We start from the raw sequence: 26813 nt of genomic DNA, 5'->3' as shown, positions 1-26813 counted from the left end.
ATTAAACAACAAACACAATTAAAAAAAACCCTCTCTATAATAGACTGGAAAATCATATTACATACTCTTACTACAGTGAGAAATATACTGCATGAAGTCACTGATGATTAATTTCTAAGTACGACTACAGTTTGTAGCCCAGAAGCTAAAAATGATTTTCAGTGCTACCAGGTATCTAATAAGACTTTTTAAAGGCAGTCAAATTTTTGTGACAACGGGAAAAATCTGAAGTAGTTCATTATAAAATTCAAGTTTATGATAAAATATTCTAAACCCCTAGAACAGTTTAAAAATGGAAAGGCCAAGGAACGAACCTTGCTAATAAACACCCGAAAATGAAAAGAGTATGAAGAAACCCATACAGAAAGAGGCATAACAGATATTATGGACAGGTCGTAACTGTCATATTTCCTAACCTTTTCATGGATGTACGCTAACCCATCTAAAATTTCTCGGAAAAGTCTCCAAAGCCGACTGGTGTCTTCACATAATCCCTGGTCAATAGTATCCCTTAATGTGCTCTTTTCACAATATTCCATCTTCAGTTGTGCATATGTAGGGGACAGAGAGAGGGAAGAAAGAGCAGTTTTGTCAAGAAAATAGACCATCAGAAACTTGTATCAGTGTGTATATTAATACCTGGTTCTGTAACACGCAGTTCAGGGATAAACAGTATCACCAAGACATTCAGCTGTTTGGAAATTTCCTGTCCTTCAGCTAGAAAACGTGCATTCACTTATCTGGTCCTAGACCATTTTCTGGGACAATGGTATGAGCTTTTGGAGTGGTATATTCTCTAACATAAATGTTAAAAACAAGGTGAAAACAGCCAAGCCATAATGTACGTTCAAGCCAAACTTTTTAAAGAATCTCTGGCTTTATTTTACCTGGTGTCTTAACTCATGTATATTATGAATATACATAACGCAAGCAAACAAGCTTATTAAAAGCTAATTCCATCTAATTGTATCTTCCTTCCAAAGAAGCTCTAGCATTAAGTGCGTTATAAAACATTGCATGTCACCATAGAACAGTTAGCTACAATAGTCAGCTTCTCCCAGAAACAGTCTAACTCCTAACACAAAGGAAATGTCAGTAGTAAAGTATGAAGTTGCAAAACTGCAGGAATTTTATTTTGTGCCTACTGGTAGGGCCATGCAATGGCTTTGCTGATCACTGTTTGCTGTTAAAAGAAAGTGCATAGACAATATAGTGCCTTTGAAAAGAATGAGGAAGTTTTCACATCTGTGAAATACAACTTCCCCTCTGGAAGTTAACACAGTACACTTCAACTCCACATTGGGAATTAAGACCATAACCAAACTCAAGAACACCATCTCCAGTGTTAGGGGGTTGGGATGGATATTTCAAACAAATAACAAGCACAAGGCAAAACAATGCTTTGGAAGCCATGGACTCAAAAAGGCTGGTTGGTTGGGTTGTTCTATGGTTAGGTAGGAGTTGCCAATTGTTACTTGTACACAAGCAACAACAGTGATTCCATTACACACTATGGCACTACAAAACTTGGCTCTCTCCAGGCACAACTATAGAGCCTTCGAAGGCATAACAAGCCATGTGCGCTGCACAGAGCCTTCCACCAACCAAGGCTTTCAGAAAACCTGTCTAGTGCAAAAAAAACCATTCAACTGAAGTCTCATTTGCATTTTTAAAATTACTTCTGTCATGAAAACCAGCAATTACTCTCTGCAGGCTGGAATAAGCACTATCCTTTTATCTGAAAAGGCAAGAGAGTTTCTACCTGAATGTACAGATAATGCAGTGTCTGAATGACTGGTGTCCTGTCTTCTCCTCCATGGCTATTCTTTTCGTTGCCTTCTTCATCCTTTATCACAATAAAAGTAACAGAATAGTTAGCTACAGGAAGCTGTCCAGAGTTTTTTTTATGCATACTACTGTTTTTTAATGGCTGGAACACATTGATGAGAACTCACCTTCTATGGTTAGGTGTGAACAGCAGCAAAATAATTAATTGACATTTTTGTAATGCCACTGCTTCTAAATAAACTAGAAAAACAGGTGTGACCCAACTCTCATTTCCAAAGTGAGAATGAGTAACATTTTGCCATCATTAGACACTGGAGGAAAAACATTCCAGAATATCTGGATAAAACCTAAATCTCAAAGTGTGTCAGTTCAAAAAAAAAAAAAAAAAAAATTGAAACTAAAATATACAAAACAGAATTAATAATGCAACCCACACACATCAATGTTGGTATAATGTATACATAGATATAGTGACAAAAAATGCGCTGCTGTATTATTAAATTCTATATTGAAAGCTTTTTCATGCCAATATACATCACAACAGAACGAGGAAGAGATGAGGCTTTAATAAGAGCATTTTACACCAGGACTGGCAATGACAGATTCTAGATGCTGTAGAAAACTGTACATCAGCTTCCTCGTGATACAGTGCACTGACTGTTCACAGCACGTGCTTTGGTACAAAATCTTAAAATCAACTAAAACCTTACACACTACTCTGAATTCCTGTCTCTTTTTGACTGCTAGCAATATGTATCATCACCAACTTTCAAAAACTGGCCTGCGTGAGCAAACATAGTGGTTTATAGCATCCAAAAGCAGAACAGAATTTCCACTTTCAGACGATGTAGGGCAATCCATATGGTTAATTGATAAATCACGTACATACTAAAGCGTTAAAATTGCAATAACGAGGCTCATAACTATAAAGTGCAACCCACATTTAGCTCAACGAACACTATAGAATAGCTGCATCAGACCGATTTCTATGGAATGCAGCTCATGATGGCACAACATTCACTGATGGAACACAACCTTACATGGTTCTGTACTTACACCAGAAGTGAAACAAAATTTGCAGACTGACCTGTTTGCTTGCCAAATACAATTTTATGATCTTTTCATTTTCACTAGCTTTATCTTTATACTTACTGGAGAACGACCTTTACTGTTTTCATCCTCATTATCAAAAATTATTTCGCTTTCAGAATCTGTGGTTGGCCTGTTTAAAAGAGAAAGAAAAAAAAAACAACCCAAAAGTTTTGGCTACCACGAAACATTTACTAAAAAACCTGGAAACCATTTGTGGAAAAGAAGAAAATCTAAGCTTCTGTTGAAGACCTTCAAAAACAAAAAACCAAACCAAAACCAAACCCCAAAAAAGTATACTGCTTGCAAAGCAACACTTTCTTTGACAGTCCAGTCTCTTAAAGGGAAGGTATATATTTGCATCCCTAAAGTTTAATTTCTATATTAAATAAGCAAAACTGATGTAAGTTTACTTATGTGCTTAAACAAAAAACCACCATGAGTGAAAGAACCACTCCATACATAGAGGCAGGTATGGAATATGTCAATAAAAATCCAAACAAAAAAGAAATGACAAGGAAGGTATTTTTCGGGATTTGTAGTATTTGTTACTGGATTTTTTTAAATCTTTACTCTCAAGGTTGGAAAAGACAGTCCAACATGAACAGTCATGCATTCTGACACAAGCGACAAGAAACTTCCCAAAGCCTAAATGACAATTTTTCCTTGTACACTGACAGTTTTTAGCTGCAAATTTTCCTATTCCTGGCTGAATGCTGGTAAAGACACAGTTTCTGAACCAGGCAACAGAACAAAAATGCAGTGAACAACGTCTGACAAAAGTGAGAATGATTAAAGACAGGAATTTGAAAAACCAACTCTGCTCACGTTCCTGACAGTGCCAATACTGAAGTCTACTTACAAAAATGAATGAGAGAACACACCATCACCGTCATCGTCGTCATCACTGGACTCCTGATCAGCTCCACTGAATTTGTTGCTGGAGGATCTTTCACACGAAGTACTCCACTCAACTGAACTTGTCAAAACTGGAGGAGGAGCATTAGCTTCCACATCGTTTGTCTCCTCAGTGGTAAGGAAGAGACCAGCTTTGGTGGGCATTCTTTTCTCTTCTGTTGTTTCAGATGGTGACACAGTGAGAACAGGACTTTCATGTTTTTCTATCCAAGCATTGTAATACCTCACAATATTCTCATGGTTCAAGCGGGAAAGTAATGTTACTTCCCCCTTAATCCTTCGAAACTGCTTGCTGGCAGGGTTTATGCGGATACGTTTCACAGCATAATAGCAACCATCAAGCTTATTTCTCACCTGCAAAATTCAAATAAATCTAAAGTCAAATGCTTTACAAAGTAAAGCCAGAAGTAGAATAATTTCACGGCAGAGGAAGTTTTCCTTCCACCTGGGAAACAACAATTCAAATGCAAGCTTCCCCATACTGACGGCTTCTCCCCAGACTCCCAGCAACCTCTCACAAAATTTATCAGCCTATTCAACTCCAGATAAAAACCACAACACAAGCACAGCACACTAGAAGATAATAAATAAAACCATGCAAACATTGAATATATTGTTTTGCTTCAGAAAAAACAAACACATCCCCCAAAAAGGATTCCATAGAGGGAAATTATTTTTATACTATACCTTGATGACTGCTCCAAAAGCCCCTTTGCCAAGTAATTTTAGCTCTTCAAACTCATTGTAGTAGCGTGAAAATTGTCTCTGGGTTTCTGTGAAGAAGGAAGCGCTGGATATCTGACTGCTGGGTACAACCGTCTCGATGCAATCTATACCCGCTGCCGAATCTGTAACGAGGATACCAAAGTTACCACCACTTTCAGTACAGGTATGTGGCAAAGGCATAAGGGACTGACAAATAAGCATCAAGAAGAAGATAAAACCTAAGTAACTTCAAGTGCAACTAAAACCTAAAATACAGAAGTGCTCTGCTGTGTACAGTTATGCTCTGGTACAAGCATAAACCTTAATACAGTTTTTAATTACTAACATTGATTATGCTGGACAAAGGAAGTGATTCTAACAGGACCATAAGGAGGGAAGAAGTCTCATTGGAACAGCATCTTCCAAGGACAAAGTTAAGTGTAACATTTACACCACGCAGGAGGTGGATGAACCTATAGGTTTAACTAAAGCATCAGCTGCTTCTATTGATGAGACAACAGCAGTGAGTCCACTCCAGCTAGTCACGGATACAGAAGTTAAAAGACCACACTAGCTTTTAAGTTAGTTAATGTAAAACACTTCTGCAGTCTCATGAAGCTCTAGCACAGCTCAATTTTTCTGTCACTGCAGGCATGTAGTCCACTTAACTTAGCAGAATATGAAAAGAACCAAGTTTCTCACCATCTAGATTTTCTTCAGCTACAGGTATTTTCATTCGTGGAATGTTTATAAAACTATGTTGTAACAACTGCTGAGGAGTCCATCTTTCCTTATCTTCCAAGCAAACGCATCTGTTTGCAAACCAAGAAGAGAACTGTTCAAAGATCTATTCCATATCAGGCCTAAATGTTCAAAGAGGTCTCCTTATATTTAAGAAATTATCACCTTTATCATTGAGATGGGAATCAGAAGCAAAGACAGACTAAATGACTTATCCACAGTGACACACCAAGTTGGTGGCAGGGCAGAGAAGAGAGCATCAGACCTGTTTGCCCAAATCGCAGATTAGCTGCCCGAGCCATGAGAGAGCAATCACCTCTTCTCTAAAAACTGTAACTAGCGACACAGGGGGATTTAGCTGCTCTTTCAAAAAACTGTTCAAGTCTCTCTCTCTCAAAAAAAAAAAAAAAAAAAAAAAAAAAAAAAAAAAAAAATCAGAGACAATAAGATACAGGAACGCAACAAACATACTTTTCCAGAAAGTCTTGGAAGTCAGCAGGTAAACTGGTAGGAACAGCAACTGGATATTCCTTGGTTACTTGGCCCTGGCTGAGCGAAAGCAGAAGCAAGCCCAGACTCCATACATCTCCTTTTTTTCCAGGTTTGCTGGGAAGACCATCCTCACTAAAACGAACTTTGGTTTGCTCAAAAACATCTGCTTTGCAGATATCAGCTAAGCGCTTGGAAATGCTGTAGTCTGTCACCTTGATGTTTCCTTCAGCATCTACCAGGATACTGGAAGCACAAAGAACTTTGTGCACTACTGAATTACTGTGCAAGTAGTCGAGAGCTGACAAGATCTGGGTCACATAATGGCGCAACTGCTCAATTGGAACTGGAGTCTCTTTGTGTAAGTATGTAGAAAGGCTGCAACCACTTATGTGCTCCACTAAAATGTCCACCACAACTGAATCATCCTGTTCTTTAAGGTTCATACATTTATAATGTATAATGTTTGGGTGACTTAGCTTCGTCAGTGAGCTGAACTCTGTTTCTGCACCCTGAAGCTGTTAGAGAAACACAACATAACATGCATAGTGTCATATCTCATGAGCACATGACTACTATAATATAAAATACATACGAAATATATGACATTCTCATTCTTTTCCGAAAAGTACTGTACACACGGGGCAAGAACAACTTTGGGTTCTCCCAGGTAAGCTTGATTCCCTCTTTCTTCAGAATTTTAATACTTTATTATTTTATTTATGAATACTTGAAAATACACTTTCTTGCATTTATATTATTGTACATGAACTCCTGAATACCCCAATACACCCATATTCTTCTGTGGTCCAGATACTCTAAACATTAGCATTTTCAGGCTCATCACCACCCTCTCAAGTTTAATATAAACTAGCAGCCTCAAGAAAAGCATTGAATCCCATCTAACCTTTATTGGTTACATATGCAAAATATGGGCATTACCTGTTTCTTACACTTCTCAATCTTTTCCACTTCATGAGCTGTAAGAAACCTTCCCATCTTTTTTTGCCAGTGCAGAACCCACTCATATATTAAAACAAAGTCTCCACTGCAAATTTCCAAGGCATTGTAGACTGATTTACCAAGCTGTTCATCCTTGCCTGTACATAAAGAGAGAGAAGAGGAACAAGGCTTCTTTTGTTTCTAAGGACTTGACAAGAGCTCCCGTAAATGCTAAATAAACACCCCCAAGCCTGCTTTCTACAATTTCAGAAACACAAACCTACTTACAACTGAACAAGATCCATACCTACATGGTAGGTTTGGAAAATATCAGGACTGATGGGCCAAGACTGAATGCTATGTAGCAGCAGTCAAATGAAAGCAATAGCATATTGGCAAAAAAATGCTCCACATTTTAAAGAATTCCAGGTTTTAATAAACGAATACTCTTCCTGCTGAGCAAATGCTGAGCTCTACACACAGTAACATAATTGTCCCTCCTCAAACTGCAAAATACTAAAATTCTCTTTGCTCCAGAGTCTTTCAGGCTGTTCATCCTGCCGTGACGAAATGCTATGTTGAAAATGAACTCTGAAAATATTTGATGGTCCATTCATATGGGCACTTCATGGAAGCCTTTCAGCTCATGGCCCGTATTTATGTTTTCACTAAAACTGTTGCTTTTATGCCATCGCTATCAGCAGCAATGGAGAAGTAAGCTAGTAGCAAAAGGAGAGTAAGTATGCATTTCCAACCCTGTGCTTATCACTGGTTTCACATGTTACCAAAAGCTAAATGAGCTCTTGCTTGGTAGCCAGGTGTATCTGACAAGTTAGCTATTAAAAACCAAATAGTTTTCAGTATTATGTTAGTTATGCAGGGAATATAACATGTTGAGAAGGTGAGGATGTTTTTTTTTCTTTTGGCACGGCTATTCAGTTATGTAATTGTATCTGGAGAAGCGAATTCTTACTTAAAATAGGCCTAAGAAAATATTTACCACAAATTAACTTTTCCTATTACTGTCTCCCACTCTTGACTGTGACATTTCAGAATCCGCAACAATATCCTTGCACCTATTAACATTGTTTAAGTTCTCCCTCTCAAAAAAACCAACATCAACAAAAAAAACCCCGAAAAAAAAACAACAAAAAACCAACCCAAAACGGGCCAAACCCTAGTATTTCAAGCTGCAATTGTAATTTTGCTTACCTAGACATTTCCCTTTATGGACAGTAAGTTGTCCAGCACCACTTGTGCTGAAGTTCAAAACTTCATAATTTCCAGGAGACTCTTTGTTATTACCAACAGAAAGGTGGCGTTCTCGTCTGCAATGCAAACAGATAATTTTCCTCCAACTCAGATAGATAGTACTGCTGCAGTCCTTAGTCCCTAAAGATATCAATTCTGCAACAGGATTAGCTTTCAGAGACTTTTGTATACAATTATAATATCCATCAATTTCAAAGATACTGAGTTAGTCCAAAGATATAGGTCTGATTAGAAATTCAGCATTTTACCAGCAACATCATGCTGCACTAGGTCACTATATTCAAAGCCAGAAGTTGAATCCAAACATTAAAACTTCTGCATTTTAGGATGACACTCCCAGTTGGGGGGTGGGGTGGGTGTGGAGGTAAAAAAAAAAAAAAAAAAAAAAAAAGAAAAAAAAAATTAAAAAAGTTAATCATACTACAGCTCTGAAAAATACATAAGGTTGAATCGATTTGAATTCTCTTTCAAAATGTTAGAAAAAGCAAATATATTTATCAAAAATAAATTTTGGAAGTTCATTCCAGCTTTAGGTTAATTATTTTTCCCAACTTAAAATGGGTTTCCCATTTGCCTCCTTTACTACTCTAAACTCCTCCTTCAAGAAAAGGGAAGTTTTCCAAAAACTTTCAAAGCAAGTGTAACTGGGGTGTTTCTTCTCACACACATGTATGGAGCTGCACACAAGATCAGAAAGAACTCAAGACCACTAACCCAAACCAACCTCCATTACTTCTTAGTACAATCTATTTCAAAATTATTAGAAGTATTACCACTGCAAGAGTATCCTCTAAATAAATGCAACCACGTACAGAGATCACAGGAGTATATGAATGGTAATGTAGAAGCTCTTTCAAAATACTGAATTTATTAAAAAAAGGCAAAAAGTGCTACACAGGGAACACCTTACTAATACTGTATACAGAAAAATATACAAAGAAAGCATCTGGCTTTCTGAATTCAAATCTAATTCATAAATTAAATTGTTTCAGATTTTAAAAGTTTGTATCCCAATAGCTAAAATTTCAGGCCTACCATATGGCACCACTCTTCTTGTGAAAAGAGACCTCAGAAAACTAAACAAGTCTAGCTTTTGCTTAACTCTATGAATGTGGAATCATGACAAGTTTCAACACTTTATAATCCTTTTTGGTTATTTTCACCATTGTTAAAATAAGTAACTCTGCCCTTTTGGTGGGTTTTTTTTTGTTTTTCAGGTTTGTTTGTTTGTTTTAAAATAAGAACATATAATGTAAGAATTTGTGTGGAAACTTAATATAAATCCATTGTATGTGTTCTGCATTAAAGCGCAGTAATGAACTTTTTAGACACTCATCTTGTTCCTCAAGCACAGCCAGTGCCTCGTTTTGTTGTATTAAGATTAGCAAGAAGATAGTAAGAGAGATTTATGGACTATCAAATACTATACAGAAACAACTGCCAAATATGACTTGGGATAGACAAAGGGAAGAGAGATGGCAGCAAGAGGAGGACAGATCAAAGAACTTCTGCCTCAGGTATATAGTGTTGCTGATACATAATGTGAAGACAATTCTGAAGTCTACAGACAAGAAAAAACCAGGAATATACTATTTCCATTAAAACAACAGTCCAAATAACGAGTCATTGGCACAATCTGAATCAAAATTAGGAAAATTAATACCAGGGTATCTCCACTGTCCTTGACAGTTACATCAGTCATGAATACAGGAAAGGGTGGGGATGTAAAAAATAAAAAAACACCCACCCAAAACTCCAGCCTACCTATATCATCACCAATCCTAACCTAGACAAGTTATGTACCAGCAGAAGAACCCTCCATTAGCTCTAATCTTCCCTCCAACAAGTTGCTCTGAAAATGCAGTCAGTATTATTCAAGTCTCCAAGAGGGAGCTTTACACCGGTGTATCTTTACAGCAAATGTTTTGAGAATAAGATAAGCTTTAATTTATTGTGCTATTCCAAAACCTTAATTAACTGATTTAAAAGATTTTTTTTCTGCAATTGCCAACATATTGCATACTTCTAAGAATGTAAGTAACCCCTGAATATACCTTCCAATGATTGCCAAATACTTTCTAAGTTAAACTAAGGGCCAAGCTGACTCCTTAGTTGGAAAGTTTCCAAGTTATCCATAGCACATGAATTAGTTAAACCACGCCAAATAAAGAGCGGGAGGAATGCAGGGGGTGGTGTGTGTGTAGACCAAAATGAACAGCTGAGCAACATGGCACATTACTCTTTTGCCTTCAAATTTCACTCTGAAATCTAATGTTTGGGGAAAAAAAAAAAAAAAAAAAAAATCTACATGCAAACGGACACACTTACTTTGAACGTCCAGCTGAATTTGTTCGGTGTTTATTATTCACTCCATGTTCCAAACAGCTCCCGTTTAAACCGGAAGCAACTCTGTATCCTGCAGTATCTCTCCTGTGAGAATTTTCTTGACTTGTCAGAGCAGCTATTTCTAAACGTTCCTATAAATCAGCAAAAACACCAAGTAAGTACAGAAACTGCTCCTATCCGCAAAACATGCGAGTACTTGACTATTATTCTACAAAGTCACCCAGATCACAGAACTAGGTTTTCATAATAAACGTACATATGAGGCTGAAGAAGAAGTGCTGAGATTCAGAAAGTACATTTCAGCACTGGCACAGACAAGAATGTGAAGATTGTTTACAATGAAACCAGAAACACTTATGTACTAGCTTTTTTCTATGTCTGTTTAATAATATCCATCTCAGTACACTCAAGATGCTTATATATTAAACTATTTTTCAATTGATTTTATTCCAGAAATAAACCCCATATAATGAAGAACCTATTTTAACCTAGATCTATGAGAATCACTGGACAGGAAAGATGTCCAGGAGAATTCGATCATGTAAATCTCTCAAATTTTTATAAGCATATGCTACAGTACTGGGAAAAAGTTATTGCAATGGTTTTTGCACGCCTGCTTAGAAAGAATACCTGTTTGGCAATCTCTTTCTTTTTTCTTTCTTCTCTTTTCTCTTCCTCCCTTCTCTGAATCTCATTAAGGATTTCACGTTGCTGAAATGAATTTTGCTGTTGTTAGAGAAGCAACAGTACATGCAATGCAATTGCTAATCTTACCCTGGTCAACAAAAAAAAAAGCTATGATGCTGATTTTGCTGATTTTTCAAAAGTATTAAAGAGGACTTGTGGATCTCACAAGAATAAAAAAATAGAAGTCAAATTAGGTTTCCTGAGGAAGTTAACAGCATCAGTTGTATGATATAGGAGAACAGAGTTGTACACAAAAGAAAATTACTTCTACTGACAGACCCAACAACAAAGTTTAATATACAGAAAAGACAGAGGACTAAGTTAAGGCTTTTAAAAAAGAGCTATTCTACCCCTATTCCCACAGTGTGGAGACTCCACACTACTAGTCTCTGTGAGACTTAGATGAATTCCCTCATTTCTAGTGAAGAATATATGTGGGTCCAGTTTTTTTTTTAGATTAAGTTTATTGCACTCTAGAGAAATCTGTCACAGTGAACATTCCAGTCACCCTATGGGTGAAGGAAGGGACGATTGCCTACCTGTCTGGCTAATACGTCCCAGTTTAAGATGGAATGCACTTAATATATATATATTTTCTTACACTTTTGTAGAAGATTCTCTTTATAAGTGATTTTCATAGTATCAGAAATCAACATTCATGTTTGTTTCAGGCACAAATATTTCTCAGGGTTAAAAACACATCAATAAAACATTACAATTGCAGCAGCAGACAGTTCACATAGTACACATTGATCAACTCATGTGGACAGGTCTGACAAGCTAATAATTCACTAAAACCCACCACTATGCAGGATGATTTACAAAATCATCATTATTTTATCTTATTTTAAGAACACAGGGTTATTCACACTTCAGTCTCTCTCACCTCCTGCTCCTCTCTTCTCTTAACTTCTTGTGCCCTACGCAATTCCTCCTGAGCCAGTCTTTCTTGTTCTTTTTGATGATTTTTTAGCATTTCTTCATGAAAAGACTTGGAAGGCGGTTTATTATATTCACTGAGAAATGACTGTACATGGTCAGCAAGTTCAAATATCATCACCTGAAAGAAAATAAATACGAATGACATGCAGAGTTCAAAGAACAAGTAAATCACAGACTAAAATGATACCCAACTCAAAAAAGCAATACAGCAACAGCATGACTGCTGCTTTTGTTACTTAGCAGGGAGAGTTTACCATATTTCAGTCTTTTTTGTCAGAACTATTTATTAATAAACTGTAACATGAAAAATCCCTGACCCCAGTAGCAGAGATGGCAAGAATTACTGACGAACAGCCAACTTCAAACATCTTCTATTTAAAAAAAATAATTACAAATTAAAAAAAAATTCCTCTCCTCATCTTCTTTCAGGCATATTTTTCTATTCACAAAGACATGCGTTTATTACACATGAGCTACAACAGAATAAATCCTTTGCAATTGCTTATTACTGCATCTACTGCTATGAAACAGTTACTTCACTGCTAACAAGAAATCCAACCCTTCCTCTGCAAACCAGCCCTCCCAGTCAGAATTGTAAAGCCAGTTAAGGCATTCCACATTCATACAACCACAACTACTAAAATAAAAACTGCACTGAAAACTCAGCTGAATTCTGCTACATGGTTTGCAAGGTTGGAATCAATCTTCCGTTACTGTTTACTTGAACTGGGTACATACTGATGATTTATTGACCTCTCAGGGCTTACACTTTCATGAGTCTAGTAGCATCCCTTTATTAATTCAAGCATTCCACAGTGCTAAGAGATCATATGACCTCCAAAATTAAAGAATAGTACATCGGAAGGATGCATCCCAGCAGCAGCACAGAGCAGGATTTGCATGTATAGGTGGGAGAACAGCCAAACTAAATTGTACCATCTGCCTGTAACGGGCTGATGTTTAGAAGATTCTCAACACCAAATCCACTGCTTGAAAGTAAGAATGAAGCCAGGAGGCAATTCAGAATTGAAAGAATAGCACAATGTGCATATATCTGACATACACAAATTAAAATATCTTTCCCAAGTTACTATTCAGAGAGCAAGGCGATAATGCATCCACACACATGTATTAAAAAAAAAGGAGGAATGTCAATAATTAAAAACCCACAATCTGCTGTTCAGTTTGACGGGTAACTGCAGTACTTTCAAACTTTCCATATCGCAGAATACACTTTAATAAAGAATACCTGTCAAGTCAGAGAGAACAGTTATCTCCCTTTCCCTGCAGAGCAAGTTAACTCAGGACCGCACTGTCTGTCATTCACATTGTCTATGTCATTCATCAAAAACGTGCATCATACATGTAACTCACAACGGTATCTACACATTCCTGGAGCAAGCACTATTCTTGCTTTGGAAAACTAACATTAGGAAAACCTCTGACACATTTGTAGCTCCTTTCAATGAGATCAGGAATCAAACTGGGATTTAAAGCCCTACAGGCCAGTAGCTCCTGGGGTCCTTTGTGAGCAGACTGAGTATGTATTGCACAGTTCAGTGGTTACCTAGAGAACCTGAACCTTGTATTTCCTATCAATTGTCTATAGCGCAGTCATTACGAAACAGAAAAAAAAAAAAAAATCCAGAATCCACTGTTAAAACTGCTAATTTCCAAAGATACTGAAAAAAAAAAATGAGGAAATTCTTCGTTATTGAACAGAATGGAGAAAACAGTATCTGGCTAAAACAGTTCTTTTGAAAGTATGTGCAGAAGAATTGGCAATCAAAATAGAAGTATAGTATGCAAATGGAAAAAAAGGCTTGATGTGGCAAGACTGAATGACAGGCAACCCCTGCCAAATCTGTAAAGTTGACAGGCTTAGGAAACTGAAAGCAGAATATTATCCCATTTCAGCATATAACAACTTCCACAGCCGTGCGTTTCTTACTTTTAAAAAGGCAAACTGAGCGAATCAAACATGTTCACCTGTAACATTTCCAATAGCTATAAGAAACATACCGTAAACCCTGTATTCACCAAGAATTCAAGGTTTGCTAGTAATTCTTTGAATCATTTCAGCAACAATGGAAAGGTATTGTTAATACCAAACATACCTGGGGACTTATAAAATCCCTTGAAATAGATACAAGTTCTAAGCTTCATGTGTTTCTCCATCTTTCTCTTTTTTTTCCTATTTGGGGTGAACTCAAGTATCACTATTCCTAAACTGTTGAGCTGGTGTTATAACTAAGGTCTCTGACCCTTCAGCTCAGCATTAGGTGAACAAGATCACACTGAAAACTCCCCACATAACCACTGTTTGCTTAAACAGGGCTAGCTGCTATAATATTCAAATTAACCTGAACATTACAGAAAGCTCTCAATTTTAGAGTTAGTATTGCTTCTCATACTGTGAAATAACTCACAAGTAACACAAACCTTTAAATCAGTCTTTAAACAGGGATAAAACTTGCACTATTTACATACGCACTGTGTTTTAAGAGAATGCATATTCCAAACTTTCAATAATTAGCAACATTCTTAAGAAAGAAAGTCTCTCTTTCCTTAGAAGCAATGCAACCTTTATGTCCCATGTGGATGCACCCCATTACATTACACCACACATGTTTTTAGAACTGTTTAGGTCCAGAGTATATTTCTCAAGGAAGTGAAAAACTCTTACCTCTCCACAGCGCTGTTTCGCCAGCTCAGCTAGTCTGGATTTTAATTCATTTATTTTCTCATTTGACAAGCCTTTTGAATTTTTTAGTTGTATTTCAGGGACACTGGGTGACAGCAACAAAACATAAAAAAGTACTCATTAGAAAAATTGAGTGTAAAAAGGCAACAGAACGTTGACAAAAATGGTGGGTGAAGGAAAAGGAACAGAGTTCATAGTCACTCCGCAATTAGTCAATGCTCAAATAAGCAGTACGTAAGGGTTACATATACAATATAGAATAACACCACAAACACTGTTTTATATTCCCTACCACCAAATTTTCTGACCGCAGATTACCTGTCAGTTTTATTTAACCTAACTACCAAAGAAACCCTGTAGACTCTTACAATCCAGCTCTTAATCAATAATTTACACAACAGTCCTCTAAAATTATTACTAGCATAACATTTAGGTGTTTTATCACCACTATACAGGTTACACAAACCTAAAGAAATATATGCAATAAATAAATAACAGCTAAATTTTAAAAAGGTTTAAAATAAAGAAGTAAAATGTCTGTAGCTATGTGATCTTAATTTTTTTTTTAAAAAATAGAGTGGCTGTCATGTCCCATGTTGCAAAGTATAACTGAACTACCACTTGGTAAGGAATAGCGCTTCCCTCATACACTGCTCATGCCACAGCACAAATGGACGGGCTAAAGGGAGTTATGCTTTGGACAAAACCAGTGGCATAAGGACTGAACAAAATGGGACCAGAGCAACACTTAACCCAGAAATTACTTGCCAACCCAAAATGCTGGGAAGGGCTGATCACCTGCGATTCTTTTTACATTCTCTACGGAGAACTCTTCCAAAAGACTAATCCAGCAGAAAACAGGAACAGCAGATACAACTAAGACAGCAGATCACTTTAAAAATGAAGATTCAGTCCCTCTCTCAGCAGGTCATGAGCTGAAAAAGTTTAAAAAGGGCACTGAGATGCTAGCAGGTACACCTGTGTTTATGTCAGTCCGAGTACAAATCGGGGCTGCATTCTTGCACTGACAAATGCATCCCTATTATTCTCCACTGCACAAAAGTTCAAATCCAATTCAGGCGCCAAATTTTACAGTTGTCTATTATAAAACACCACAGGCTTAACAATACTGACACGCAGAAATCAAGAATAAGAGTGATGAATAAAACTACATGTTTTTTTCAACTTTACACTTTAATATGGAAAACAGAGAAAAATGTTATGGAAAAAAGGTTATATTTTAACAGTCACTCACGTATCGGGGTAAGTGTGCGGACACTTGACCCACAGATCAACTTTGGCATATACTTCATTATCACCAGTCAATCCCTGAGGACGCAGAACTAAATTAATTTCAGGAGGCTGCCGTACCTAAAATGGAAAACAAAACTTTTGATTTAAAAGGTCTTTTTGGTTTTGTTTTAATGAAAGCACACAACTCTTACAATCTATATTATGGCAGAATTCAGGTTAGACCATTCAAACCGTGAAAAAAATATATTAACGTATTCACATTGCTCAATGAGACTGAACTGGTACACTGATTATCACAGTTCATCCAGTATATTTTTAGAACTTCTTCAAATAAATGTAGTTAGTTATTAGAAAGATGACTCAGACTGAGAAAAAAGCAAGTTTTATAATAAAATCCTTGTATTCCTCTTACTGTAGGCTAGTAGGAACAAATAAATAATGTAACACAGGTTATTTATGGAATAGGACAAATTAAAGCATTAATTATAAGAACAATGTTGTTTCTTTTGTGTTTGCTTTAGATCACTACAAACATCAGTCAATATTTTATTTTCTGACTTGCGAACAGACTATAACATCACATCTATAAACACCTTATGTGACCAAATTGCCTACTCAAAATCAGAATAAAGTAAAACAAGCCCATATAAACATTCTAAACTTCTGTCTTTTCAATTAGAAAATTATTGGGGGGGGGGGGGGGGGGGGGTGCGGCGGGGAATAGGACGACACACGACCAACCCAAACCTTAGTAACATGACAAACAGGTAGGGAAATTAAGACCACATGGAATAACAAATATGGAAACAGGTTACAAGACAGTCACTATCCCCTCTATTTTCCCTTTGCATTTCCATCAGGGAAAGAATAGGTTAAGTCAAGAGGATGTCAGGTATGAATTTCACAGGGAGAGAAGTCTGCAACACTTCTGAAAACCCTCCAAATCACTAACAATGTTCACATCAAACTCCATGAAGGGAAAAAAAAAAAAAAAAAAAAGTTATAGGTTGCTGCAAGAATTTTAAGTTCAGGTTTATGGCAGAAAAAAGACAGCAGGGGCCATGATGCATTTTGTAGAAACTAAGGACAAAAGACAGTAAAAAGAAACGACAGTAGCAGTGAATTATAGTGACCTTCCAATACCCAAAAGGGGCCTATAAAGCAGCAGGGGAAGAGCTGTTCACAAGGGTTTCTAGCGATAGGACAAGGGGTAATGGTTTTAAGCTAGAAAAGGGTAGATTTAGGTTGGACATTAGGAAAAAGTTCTTTAATATGAGGGAGGTGGATCACTGGAACAGGTTGCCCAGAGGGGTAGTGGAAGTCCCATCCCTGGAGACATTCAAGGTCAGGCTTGATGGGGCTCTGAGCAACCTGACCTAGTTAGAGATATCCCTGCTTGTTGTAGGGGGGTTGGACTAGATGGCCTTTCGAGGTCCCTTCCAACCCAATACATTGTATGATTCTAATTTGGGAACTGAAAAGAGTGACCTCCGGGTACAGGAAAATAGTGCCACAGATGCAGCTGGAAAAAAATTATTGATTAGATGTTGTAGACACAAAAGAGAAATAGAAAAGAGTTGTGAGTACTAGACCTGAGCATTAATTCGTTCCAATTAAAAAAACCACCAAACAAAAACAAACCTATAAAAGTGAAAGTAAAAGCATTAAGTTATCATGGAAACAGCCACAGTTTGAGTAAACCACTGCTTATAATAAACATGCAAAGATCAGCAACATGTATACCGATGAGATGAATTAATTAAGAAAGTATGTAATTTGTCGCTTAAGGGATGAATTAAGAGGCAATTAAAAAAAAACCCTGACAATTAATTAAGATGCAAGTTATACGCACAGCATTAATTATGGTACGAACGCACCGACCTGAGGATTAATTGCAAAGGCAGGCGGGGGAGGGGGCGATGACAGGCGAACAGCCAGAACCCAGACGCGCCAGGCAAGAGCTACACGGACTCGGGACCCCCGAGAAAGCGCTACCTACGCCCCCGCCCGCGCCGCCAAGGACCCGCTCCGCCTCCGGCCGCTCCTCGTTCACCTGGGAGGCAGGGGAAGGGGCGGCTCGGCCTCTCTAGCGATTCACGGGCGCAGGAAGCGCTAAGAGAGAAAGAGAGAGCAGCGCCGAGGCCGCCGCGCTCGGAGGGCCAGGCAAGGAGCAGGCCTCCCCACGCCCCGGTGCCCGCGCCCGGCGGGCTCCGCGCAGGCAGCGGGCCGGCCGCGGGAGCCCCGCTCGCTACCTTCCAGGCCTGGCTCTGCCGCAGATCCTGGAAGTCCTGTCCGTAAATGGACTCCAGCACCTGGAGCTCGTTCTCCTGCCGCAGCTGGTAGCTCTCCGCAGGCTCCGCGGCTACCTCCAGCGGCAGCTGCTGCGCGCCGCTCGCCTGGGCCATGTCAGCTCCCCGGGCGGGGGCGTGCGGCAGCCATCGCGGGCGGGCCCGCGGCGCTGCCACCGTGGAAGTGGCGCCGGCCCAAGGGCGGCCGCTCTCCGGCACCGCCTCCGCGGCGGCGGGAGGAGGAGCCGGGGCCTCCCGGCCCCGCCTGGGGCCTGCTGCTGCGGCCGGTAACGGCGGCTGCTGAAAAGGCCGGAGGCCGGTCCCGCAGCGCTCGCGGGAGCTGCGTGCAGGGGGGCCGCCTTAGCCCCGGGCCCCGCAGGGATGGCGACCCGACGGCTCTCGGCGGCCTTTCTGGGCCTCTGCCACCCGGTGAGGGACCGTGGCGCGTTGCCCACCGCTGCCACCGTGTGCCCTGCGCAGCCCCTGTGGCCACTCGTGGTCCCGCCTGCCTCGTCCCAAGCGCCCTGTCATCGCAGCCGTGTGGGCCCAGAGCAGCTGTGCCTCGTGGAGTCACAGAGTGTCTCGAGTTGGGACCATAAGGATCATTGAGTCTAACCCCTGCTCCTCGCAGAGCTACAAAAACTAAACTATATGACTAAGAGCGTCGTCCAGATGCTCCTTGAACTCTGGCAGGCTTGGTGCCTTGACCACTTTCTTGGGGAGCCTGTTCCAGTGACGGAGCACCCTCTCAGTGAAGAATCTTTTCCTCATGGTCAGTCTGAACTTCCCCAAGATAGGCCTCCAGGTATATCTGCAAATACAGAGATAGGCACCAAATACGAGTAGTTGCTGTGCGGATGTTTTTAATAGACCTTGAGAAAGATTTTCAAAGGGGAAAAAGAACCACGAAATTCAGAATGGATTTAATGGAGAGCTGGGGCAGGATACAAGTTCACGTGGCAAACAAAAAATATTTCCACCGAAGACTTCTTTAATGACTACCAGGAGGTGGAGCGCAAGGAGCCTTAGTCTGGCTGGCTAAGCTGCAGACACGAAGTACGAAGTGAGGCCTGACTCTCGGCCCCTGGGTCTCCTCGGTGGGACTTGCCAGCGAGAAGCAGCTGGGGGTTGTCAGGGGAGTGGTGGTAAGCAGAGAAGAAAATGTGCTTTTCTTCAGTCACTTTGTGTGGTAACTACTAAATGGAGGGATTGCCACAAGATGATGTGGCTGTTAATGTTTTGTGATCTTAATGAAAAAAACCCAAGTAAATTCATACATACAAGCTTGTCCGTTAGGTGTGTAATTCCCAGGCAAAGAAAAGTGCTACAGTAGTCTGTAGCTGGCTACCGTGCACCTGTATGCTATACTGAGGTGATCTCATTTGTTAGGAAATGTAGGAAACAAGTGTGGGCTGCTGAAACGGAACGAGCAATCTCTGAGTTTTCCTTCTGCCTTAAACCTAGTCATGTTCATACCAGGATCCCCATTAGTTATATTATCTTTCCCCTAAAGATCAAATTCTGCCATCTTAATTGAAAACAAACAAGTTTCAGAGACATACTTGCATTACTTTAAATCTCTACTGTTGCAGTATAGCGGACTCAATTTTTCTTTACTTTTGTAATCGCATAAAAAACCTTCTGATGCTTCTCTTTATTTTACTTACAAGGTCTGTATCAATGGAGTTTTGGTGATCTTCACTTTACTCTCTGACCTTCTAAGTGCAGATTTTTTGTTACTAATAGAACACTTAAATAGGGACTTAATCTAATTGATAGTTTCTATAGCCCTTAATTTGTCCTTCTGAAACGGAAAGCTTGTTACATGCATACTTTTGTTTATCTTGCCGTTTCACTTAAACTAAATTCTTATGGTCCCAGCTGGGATTATAACTTATTTAATAACCAGTAGTTTCAGAATGTCATTAGTATCTAACCAAAACCAAATCTTAAACTGTATCCCTGTTCTGATGCTGTCTCTGTTCCTTACCATGTCTGGGAATGCCTGGAATGTGGTAGCGATGTTCTGGCTCATCTTTTTTTTTCTTTTTTTTTTTTTTTTTTTGGTGGGGAAAATGCATGACCAAAGCTGTATACTATTTATCTGACAACAACAGAGATCTCCTCTTGCTCAGTCAAATGTGACCTGGGGCTCTGTAATTGTCCACTGGAGTTTCTTGCACCTTCTTAGAAGTAACCACTGTATTTGACCCCCTGGTGCTGTCAGGTACGCTCATCTATCGATTTGTATAAATAGTCTCTCTGTGTTAAAGACTAGAAATAAAAGTTTCTAGGGCCACAGACTCATCTTTCCTCACACACAAAGACACAACAAGAAGGGCCAGTTTGAAGATACTTGAAGTAATTAAGAAACTTCAGGAAGGTTTTCTTTAACAGAAATTACAAGTTTACACTTCCCGAGCACTTTGTGCGGGGCACACACTGCAACACAGGGGAAACTTCTCCTGTGTTACATTGCGTGACAATGGGGGTGGGGTGGGGGGGGGGAGGCAGGTCACATCATGCATTGTTAAAGCTGCCCGACAGTCCCAGTTCTTCGGGACTTGGCAAAATTTTAACCAGTTGGGATGAAATGTTCTACACCAGATGTCTACCTCAGGCTATTTTTTTTTTTTTCTCTTAATTTCTTCTACAATGATTCATTGTTTCCAAGAAGAAAGCTGGAGAGAAATAAGGTCATAATAAAAACATTCTGAGAATTGCTTTTAAAAAAATCTGCTCCCAGCAGAAGTGTGAAAATTTGATGGGTGAGGGGGAAGAGACAACCTTTTTCAGTGCTGTGCCTTTGCTAGCTAGCCTTGTGAAAACCTGCATAAAGTAAATTATGGTGGGGGGGGGTGTGTGTGTGTGTGGGTATTCACACACTCCGCAGATTTATCTGAGTACAAAGAACATCACTGAAGAGTCCATCCGCCCTGAACATGTGCCAGACGGTATCTGGACAAAAGCTTCCCTTCCAAAATGTAAGCTAAAATTTAAAACTCTCATATCCGACAACATTAAAATTTAATTCTCGCCATTAAATAATGATGTGAGAGTGTGCTTTCACTTCCCCCCTTGCATGGTGAGGGGAGGTGAGTCTCCCTACCTGAAGTGCAGGAGAGAGGGGAAGGGTCCCGGAGGGAGAAGCTGAAGAAAGGGGGCCCATGGTGTGAAGAAAAGCACCTTGTAGGCAGCTGGGAGGTGAAGGGGATGAGAGGCGGTCAGAGTCTGGTCATAGAGATTGGCCAAAATGGCCACAGGAATGTTGGGGGACCAAAAAGAGGAAAAATCCAATTCTTGAGTCCTGGGAAACAAAGCTGAGGGGAAAGAACAGTGGAAGCTGCTGGCTATTGCCTGGGGAAGGTGGGAAAAAACTGAGACTGCCTGGACAAGGTGAATGGGTTGGGATTAGGGGTGAGAGGAAAGGGCAGGAGGGTGAGCGAGCCTGGGACCAGGCTGGGAGTGGGGGGCAGACATGAATTCCTAGAAAGAGCCTGGAGCAATGAGCTGGGAGACCCATGCTCCCAGGGGAGCAGGGGAGGCTGCAAAAGGGCAGGGCCCAAACACACAGTGGTGCAAGTGGAGGCTTGGCCAACAGCCTCCAGGGCCTGGGGCGGGATGGGGTGGTGGCAGTCCCCAGTTCCCTGTGGTCAGCAACGTCTCTGAACCCACGGCAGAGTGCTCAGCTCTTGCCTGCATCACCCGAGCTCACAGAGACAGGGCAAACATCCCAGAAATATGTATGTTGTGCCGGGCTGGGGTGCCTGGGAAAGCCTTGCTGTGCAGGAGTTATGCTCACGGGCAGCTATTCTTCTGGGGTCGCTTCCAGATTTGCTGGCCAATGGCTGGAAAACGTTTTTTGGCTTGACTTTTAACTAGCCATACTCCTTCAAATTACAGGCAAATGTGCACCTGCTATATAAATGCACACTTTTTGCACAATTAAACCCCAAACTTACTATGCCAATAGAAGAGCTTTCCTGGCAAATTATATATTAAAATCTATTTTAACAAATCATATGTGTATCTAGCAGTTAGCTTCCGTCCTCAGAATTACGGACCTGTTTTCAAATACCGGTTTAGAAACCCAGCCTTCCAGACAGTGCCCGCCTGCCTTGCCCGGCGCTGGCTGCGCCGCGGCCGCCACCGGCGCCTCCCCTCCCGCCTGCCTCGCCAACCCCCGCCCCAGCCCTTCCCAGCAAAATGGCGGCCCCGCAGCCGCCCCAGAGTGCCGCGGCCACGTGATGGCGGCGCCCCGCGGGAGCGCGGTGGAGGGGTGGAGGGGTGGAGGGAGGGAGGAAGGGCGGGCCGCCGAGCTCCCGCCCTCCTCCCGCCCAGCCGAGCTACCGCCTCCCGAGGGTGGGGCGGCGGGGCCTGGGGGCTGTCCGCAGTGTGGAGTGGCGGGGCTGCGGGCGGCGGCAGCGCAGCGCGGTGGAGCTCGGCGCCCGGACCGGGATGTCGGCGCCCTTACAAGCAGGGGTGTCACCGCCAGCCGCGCCGGGCGCGGGGCGCGCTCAGAGCGGGTCCCGCAGGATCATACGGAGGCTTTCTGGTTCATTGGAAGCTCGAGTGCCCCCTGCCTTGGGATTCAAAACCAAATTAATTTTCCCCGAGAAGTAGCTGGAGTGCAGTGGAAGCTACTGAGCAGTCACTGGACGCTGTGTAAGGGTCTTCTTGGCGTCCAGTGTCACGCAGAGCAAGGAGGGACGTGGGACGGAGCCATGTCTCGCCTCAGGAGGAGTGGGCAGAAGGAGAGAAGAGAGCGCTAGGAGACGTGCCACGGGGAAAGAGGTGTCTTCCCTGGCTCGGGGTTGTGAGGAAAGCTAAGGCCGAGGCTGAGAGCTGAGCCAGGGGACAGCACTTGTGCTCCGCCAGCTTTTCCGAACTGGTGTTAACGTGGAGCGAGCCCGTGTGCCTGCGGGTGAGGCAGCCTTCGGGTGGTGTTGGGGAGGCGAGGCGAGGCACAGTGTGGGCCTTGTTCACGTTTATTGCAGTAAAACGTGCTGAGGAAACGCCATGGTATTGCGAAGCAAGAAATATGGGATGGCTAATCGTGAGGAGGAGCCTGCTTTATTTTCTGCTTTTCCTTACTGGCTATCACGATTTACAAGCTAGAAATGCGAAAAGCCAACCCTGCTTTCCAGGATGCAGAAATGTGAAGATGCCTCAGAGTGTCAGAGACGAGGCTTTATTCTCCGAAGCACCTTTCTGCCTGTGGGCTCCATTCAGTCATTAAAGGCAAGGGCTCGATAACCTGTGGCTATTAGCAGCGAGGAAGGCAGGAGCTTCGCCATGGGGTATGACAAAAGCTGGGTCTCGAGGAACGAAAGTGAGCATGGCCCGTACCAGGCTGTCGCCAGAGCTCTGGGGATGAGGAACGCCTCGGCTGGGCAGATGGCGTGGCAGGGCGGGAACGGCAGTGAGGCCGGCGCTGTGGAGAGCGAGGAGCACGGCGAAGAGCAGACCTACAGGCATTTCACTACCACGGTGCAAATTGTCATCTTCGTAGGCTCTTTGCTGGGTGAGTGAGTGTTGCTGGAGTTTCTTGTTGGTGGGGTTTGTTTATCCGTATGCTCAGGGACTGCTGACCGAATGGTAACTAGCTTCACTTGCTGCCTTAGGGACTCTTCTTTTTGCATTTTAGGTCCTCAGGTGTATGATTTCTAGTTCCTGGTGGGTTTTTGATTGTAAAAGTTATTACTATAAAATGCTACTTGTCGCAGATGAGAACTGGTACATTATATGTATGTATGTATTAGTAAACTTTTTTATCAATTTAAATGGGCAAAAACCAAATGGGTTGATTAACACCCTTATTTTAAACTGTAATAGGATCTATTCTCTTTACTGTAGAAAAGGGTATGGAGTGTTTCAAACAACTTTTACCAAATTTCTGTTTTACCCTGCAGTAATTCTGTATTTGTGTCCTGCAGATTTTAAACAAATCGTTTGGAAGTACTTTGTGCTGTGAATATGTGTGACCCTGTGCAACATTGCCTGCTTGTCATCCTTGAAGTAGTAATCGTACACTTTAGATATGTGGTGGTGAACTGCTAGTACATTGATATACAACTTTACAAATGTGTGTACGTTTGCTTTCTAGATGCTTATATATGTTGTTTTGTTAGGAATACATGTGCATTTCTTACCCCAAAAGAAAAAAAAAAGGCAAAATAAGCCTTATGGTGAGTCAAGTTAGCACTGTTTGGAAGACCAGTATGGATTTCAGTAAAGCGCTAATGCTACCTGAATCATTCAGAGCTGGTTACTGGCGATGATGAGGCTTTTCACACAAGGCTTGACTAAGAAAGTCTCCAGCTCTCTTAGGAGAGTTCAGTAGGATTTGGTTTGATGGTCAATGGCTCTTATTATCAAGGATTTGATTTTGTTTTTCATGATCTTGAGTAATGCTAAAATCCATTTCTGTGGTTATGGTAATAAATCCTAATACTGATTTCTTCTTGTTAATAATTAATATCACTTAAATAATTTCTAGGAAGCTGGTAAGCATAGTCTTGGAACAGTGTTGAACTCTGGGTTCTGTCAGTGATACACTTAGTGGTTATTACTGTAAATCACTGAGTCTTTTGGCCTCATTTACTCCTCTATCCAGTGGAGCTAATCCTCATGGTTCTTGCTTTTTTTTGTTTAGTGTATAGGTAGCGTGGGGAAAGGACTATCCTTTTCCATATATTTGATACTGAATGGCACAAAATGATAGCCAGCAAATAATGTCCTAAAATTAACAAGATTGGATGGCAAAAGTCAGAATTTTAGTTCTTCAGCATTTTGAGCCTCGAGTGTACATTTATATCATATGTTCAGACTTACTTTCATGAGCATGGAGCCACCAGTTTTATTTGAAGAAAATAGACACTCATGTAATCCTGTCTTCTGCAGCTAGAAGTTTTTAAAAACTGACCGACCAACCAACCAACCAAAAAATACCATATTTATAAGTTTTGCAAGACTGTAAGTCATGGTTTGGCACTCCTGCAATTTGCTTTCGAGAGGGGGGCCCTATGAAAAGATTTGGACCTGTTCTAAGGGGTTTATCTGCAGATTGGATGACTGGGAAGCTGATGAAACTTCCAGATGAGTAACTCCTCCAGGCCTATCAAAGAGCAAAACAGGAGAGGAAATCACGTTGTTTGTTTTTTTTTTTTTTTAAATGAGTAGTCCAATGACAAATGTTATCAGCGAGCTTCGTGAATTTACAGTAATGGGAACCAATTTTAATTAATTTTTTTGAAACTGCCTTCTTTTCCAGTGTTTAAGGGCAGTTAGAGATGAGAGTTCTTCAGATAACTTCGTCATGAGTTACTGAGTTAATAAAGCTATAATGTGCTTAAATGACAGAGTTTAAATAGCTGTTCATGTGACTTTGAGTCTGTTTGTGCAACCTTCCTAATGTTTGTTGCTCTTCCACTGCTTGTGTGGAAGTTCTTGCTTATCAGACTTCCTATGATTTTAATATTCAAGGACTGAGGAATAAGATGGGGTAAATCTGTGTCTCTGTACTTCGAACCCAACTGGCACTACTCGTTATGCACTCCTTTGGCTGTAGCCTCCCATGAGGTTTCTGCACAGGACAGGAGGCATTGGAGGGAGGAATTTGGTCAGTTTGGTTATCCTGATCAGCAGCTCGGCTTGCCTCTGTGCAGGAAAGATTTCCAGTATATTCAAGACTTGCAAGCCATTTCTGTCTGTGATGCTTAGCTGAGTGCATGAACTGGGGAATTTATCTGGGGAGCTTTAAATTCTTTGCACATGTTGATGAACTTACCAAATGCACAAGGTGAGGTACCAAGTACGTGTGAGACTAGAAGGCCTTGTTAACACTGTCTTCTGTGCAGCTCCATGGCTGGTAACAGCAGTTCTTGTAGTAATGGCATTTTGTAGCCTATAAGCTATCAACTCGGGGCAGGGCTAGAATAAAACAGTGGAAACGCTTGCCACTGGTGTTTCTCGTTCCACTGTTTGAACTCTGCTTGAATCAGGGAATGTGGAACATCTTACAGAAAAGAATACAAGCGTACTGAGCACCAGGAGAAGAATTGGGAAAAGACCCATGCCTCTCATTACTGCTTTACTTTTCTCATCCACACGTGTACTTGGTACTCCCTGCAATCAAGTGAGTGGGTGCCTCAGGAACTTTGGAATGACAAGTGCATGTGTAGAGATATGTTTCTGGTGTGGGGTCAGGTGAGCTGCACTCAGTAGTCTGCTTAGGTCATAGCTGTGCAGGTACAGTATGATTGAATCTGTTCCTTCTAAGAAAAGTTACTATAGGAGAGTAGAAGCCAAAATAATTGTGCTGCTTCTGTCAACTTTCTCATATGAATGACTGTTTTTTGGACCCCTCAGTTGCCCCTGATTGGCTTAGGAAAAGGAAAGCTAATGTGTGGAATTTCTGTATGTAATGCAGCAACTTCCATTACTTTAAATATGAGGGAAAGTGAAAGGCATGAATGGGAAGACCTGGCTGATTTTACTGGCCACTGCATTCACTGACGTGATGCAGATGGGAGCAGTGTGGCATAAGAAGCAACACGTGCTGTCAGTACTGATTCCCTTTGCTTGACTTAATCCTGTGTGGTAAAAGGTGTCATGAGGTTCGAGCTTTGCGTGTCCTAACTTGTTTT

General features: G+C 41.1%; 2 protein-coding genes across 3 annotated transcripts in view; one reads left to right on the top strand and one right to left on the bottom strand.

The window, feature by feature from the left end:
* The window catches only part of EIF2AK4 (eukaryotic translation initiation factor 2 alpha kinase 4), a 40189-nt gene extending 21907 nt beyond the window's left edge, over window positions 1–18282 (bottom strand). Inside the window, exons 1-15 of one of the 2 annotated variants that reach the window (XM_086463549.1) lie at window positions 18127–18282; window positions 15879–15994; window positions 14606–14708; window positions 11864–12037; window positions 10921–11001; window positions 10273–10421; window positions 7885–8000; window positions 6673–6830; window positions 5713–6248; window positions 5203–5312; window positions 4483–4643; window positions 3740–4149; window positions 2941–3010; window positions 1763–1846; window positions 417–539 (exon numbers count right to left, since the gene is read on the bottom strand). In XM_086463549.1, the coding sequence (XP_086319675.1) occupies window positions 417–539; window positions 1763–1846; window positions 2941–3010; window positions 3740–4149; window positions 4483–4643; window positions 5203–5312; window positions 5713–6248; window positions 6673–6830; window positions 7885–8000; window positions 10273–10421; window positions 10921–11001; window positions 11864–12037; window positions 14606–14708; window positions 15879–15994; window positions 18127–18282 (2547 nt within the window). The remainder of the gene's footprint in view (window positions 1–416; window positions 540–1762; window positions 1847–2940; window positions 3011–3739; window positions 4150–4482; window positions 4644–5202; window positions 5313–5712; window positions 6249–6672; window positions 6831–7884; window positions 8001–10272; window positions 10422–10920; window positions 11002–11863; window positions 12038–14605; window positions 14709–15878; window positions 15995–18126) is intronic. The other variant, XM_086463548.1, reaches the window with a different exon arrangement.
* A 5178-nt stretch (window positions 18283–23460) lies between these two features.
* The window catches only part of GPR176 (G protein-coupled receptor 176), a 41318-nt gene continuing 37965 nt past the window's right edge, over window positions 23461–26813 (top strand). The window contains exon 1 of the mRNA XM_086463397.1: window positions 23461–23689. Coding sequence (XP_086319523.1) covers window positions 23461–23689 — 229 coding nt within the window. The remainder of the gene's footprint in view (window positions 23690–26813) is intronic.

This window comes from Leptosomus discolor, chromosome 3 (assembly GCF_034619465.1).
Source record: "Leptosomus discolor isolate bLepDis1 chromosome 3, bLepDis1.hap2, whole genome shotgun sequence".
NCBI lineage: Eukaryota > Metazoa > Chordata > Aves > Leptosomiformes > Leptosomidae > Leptosomus > Leptosomus discolor.
This window is presented reverse-complemented; position numbering and strand designations above follow the sequence as displayed.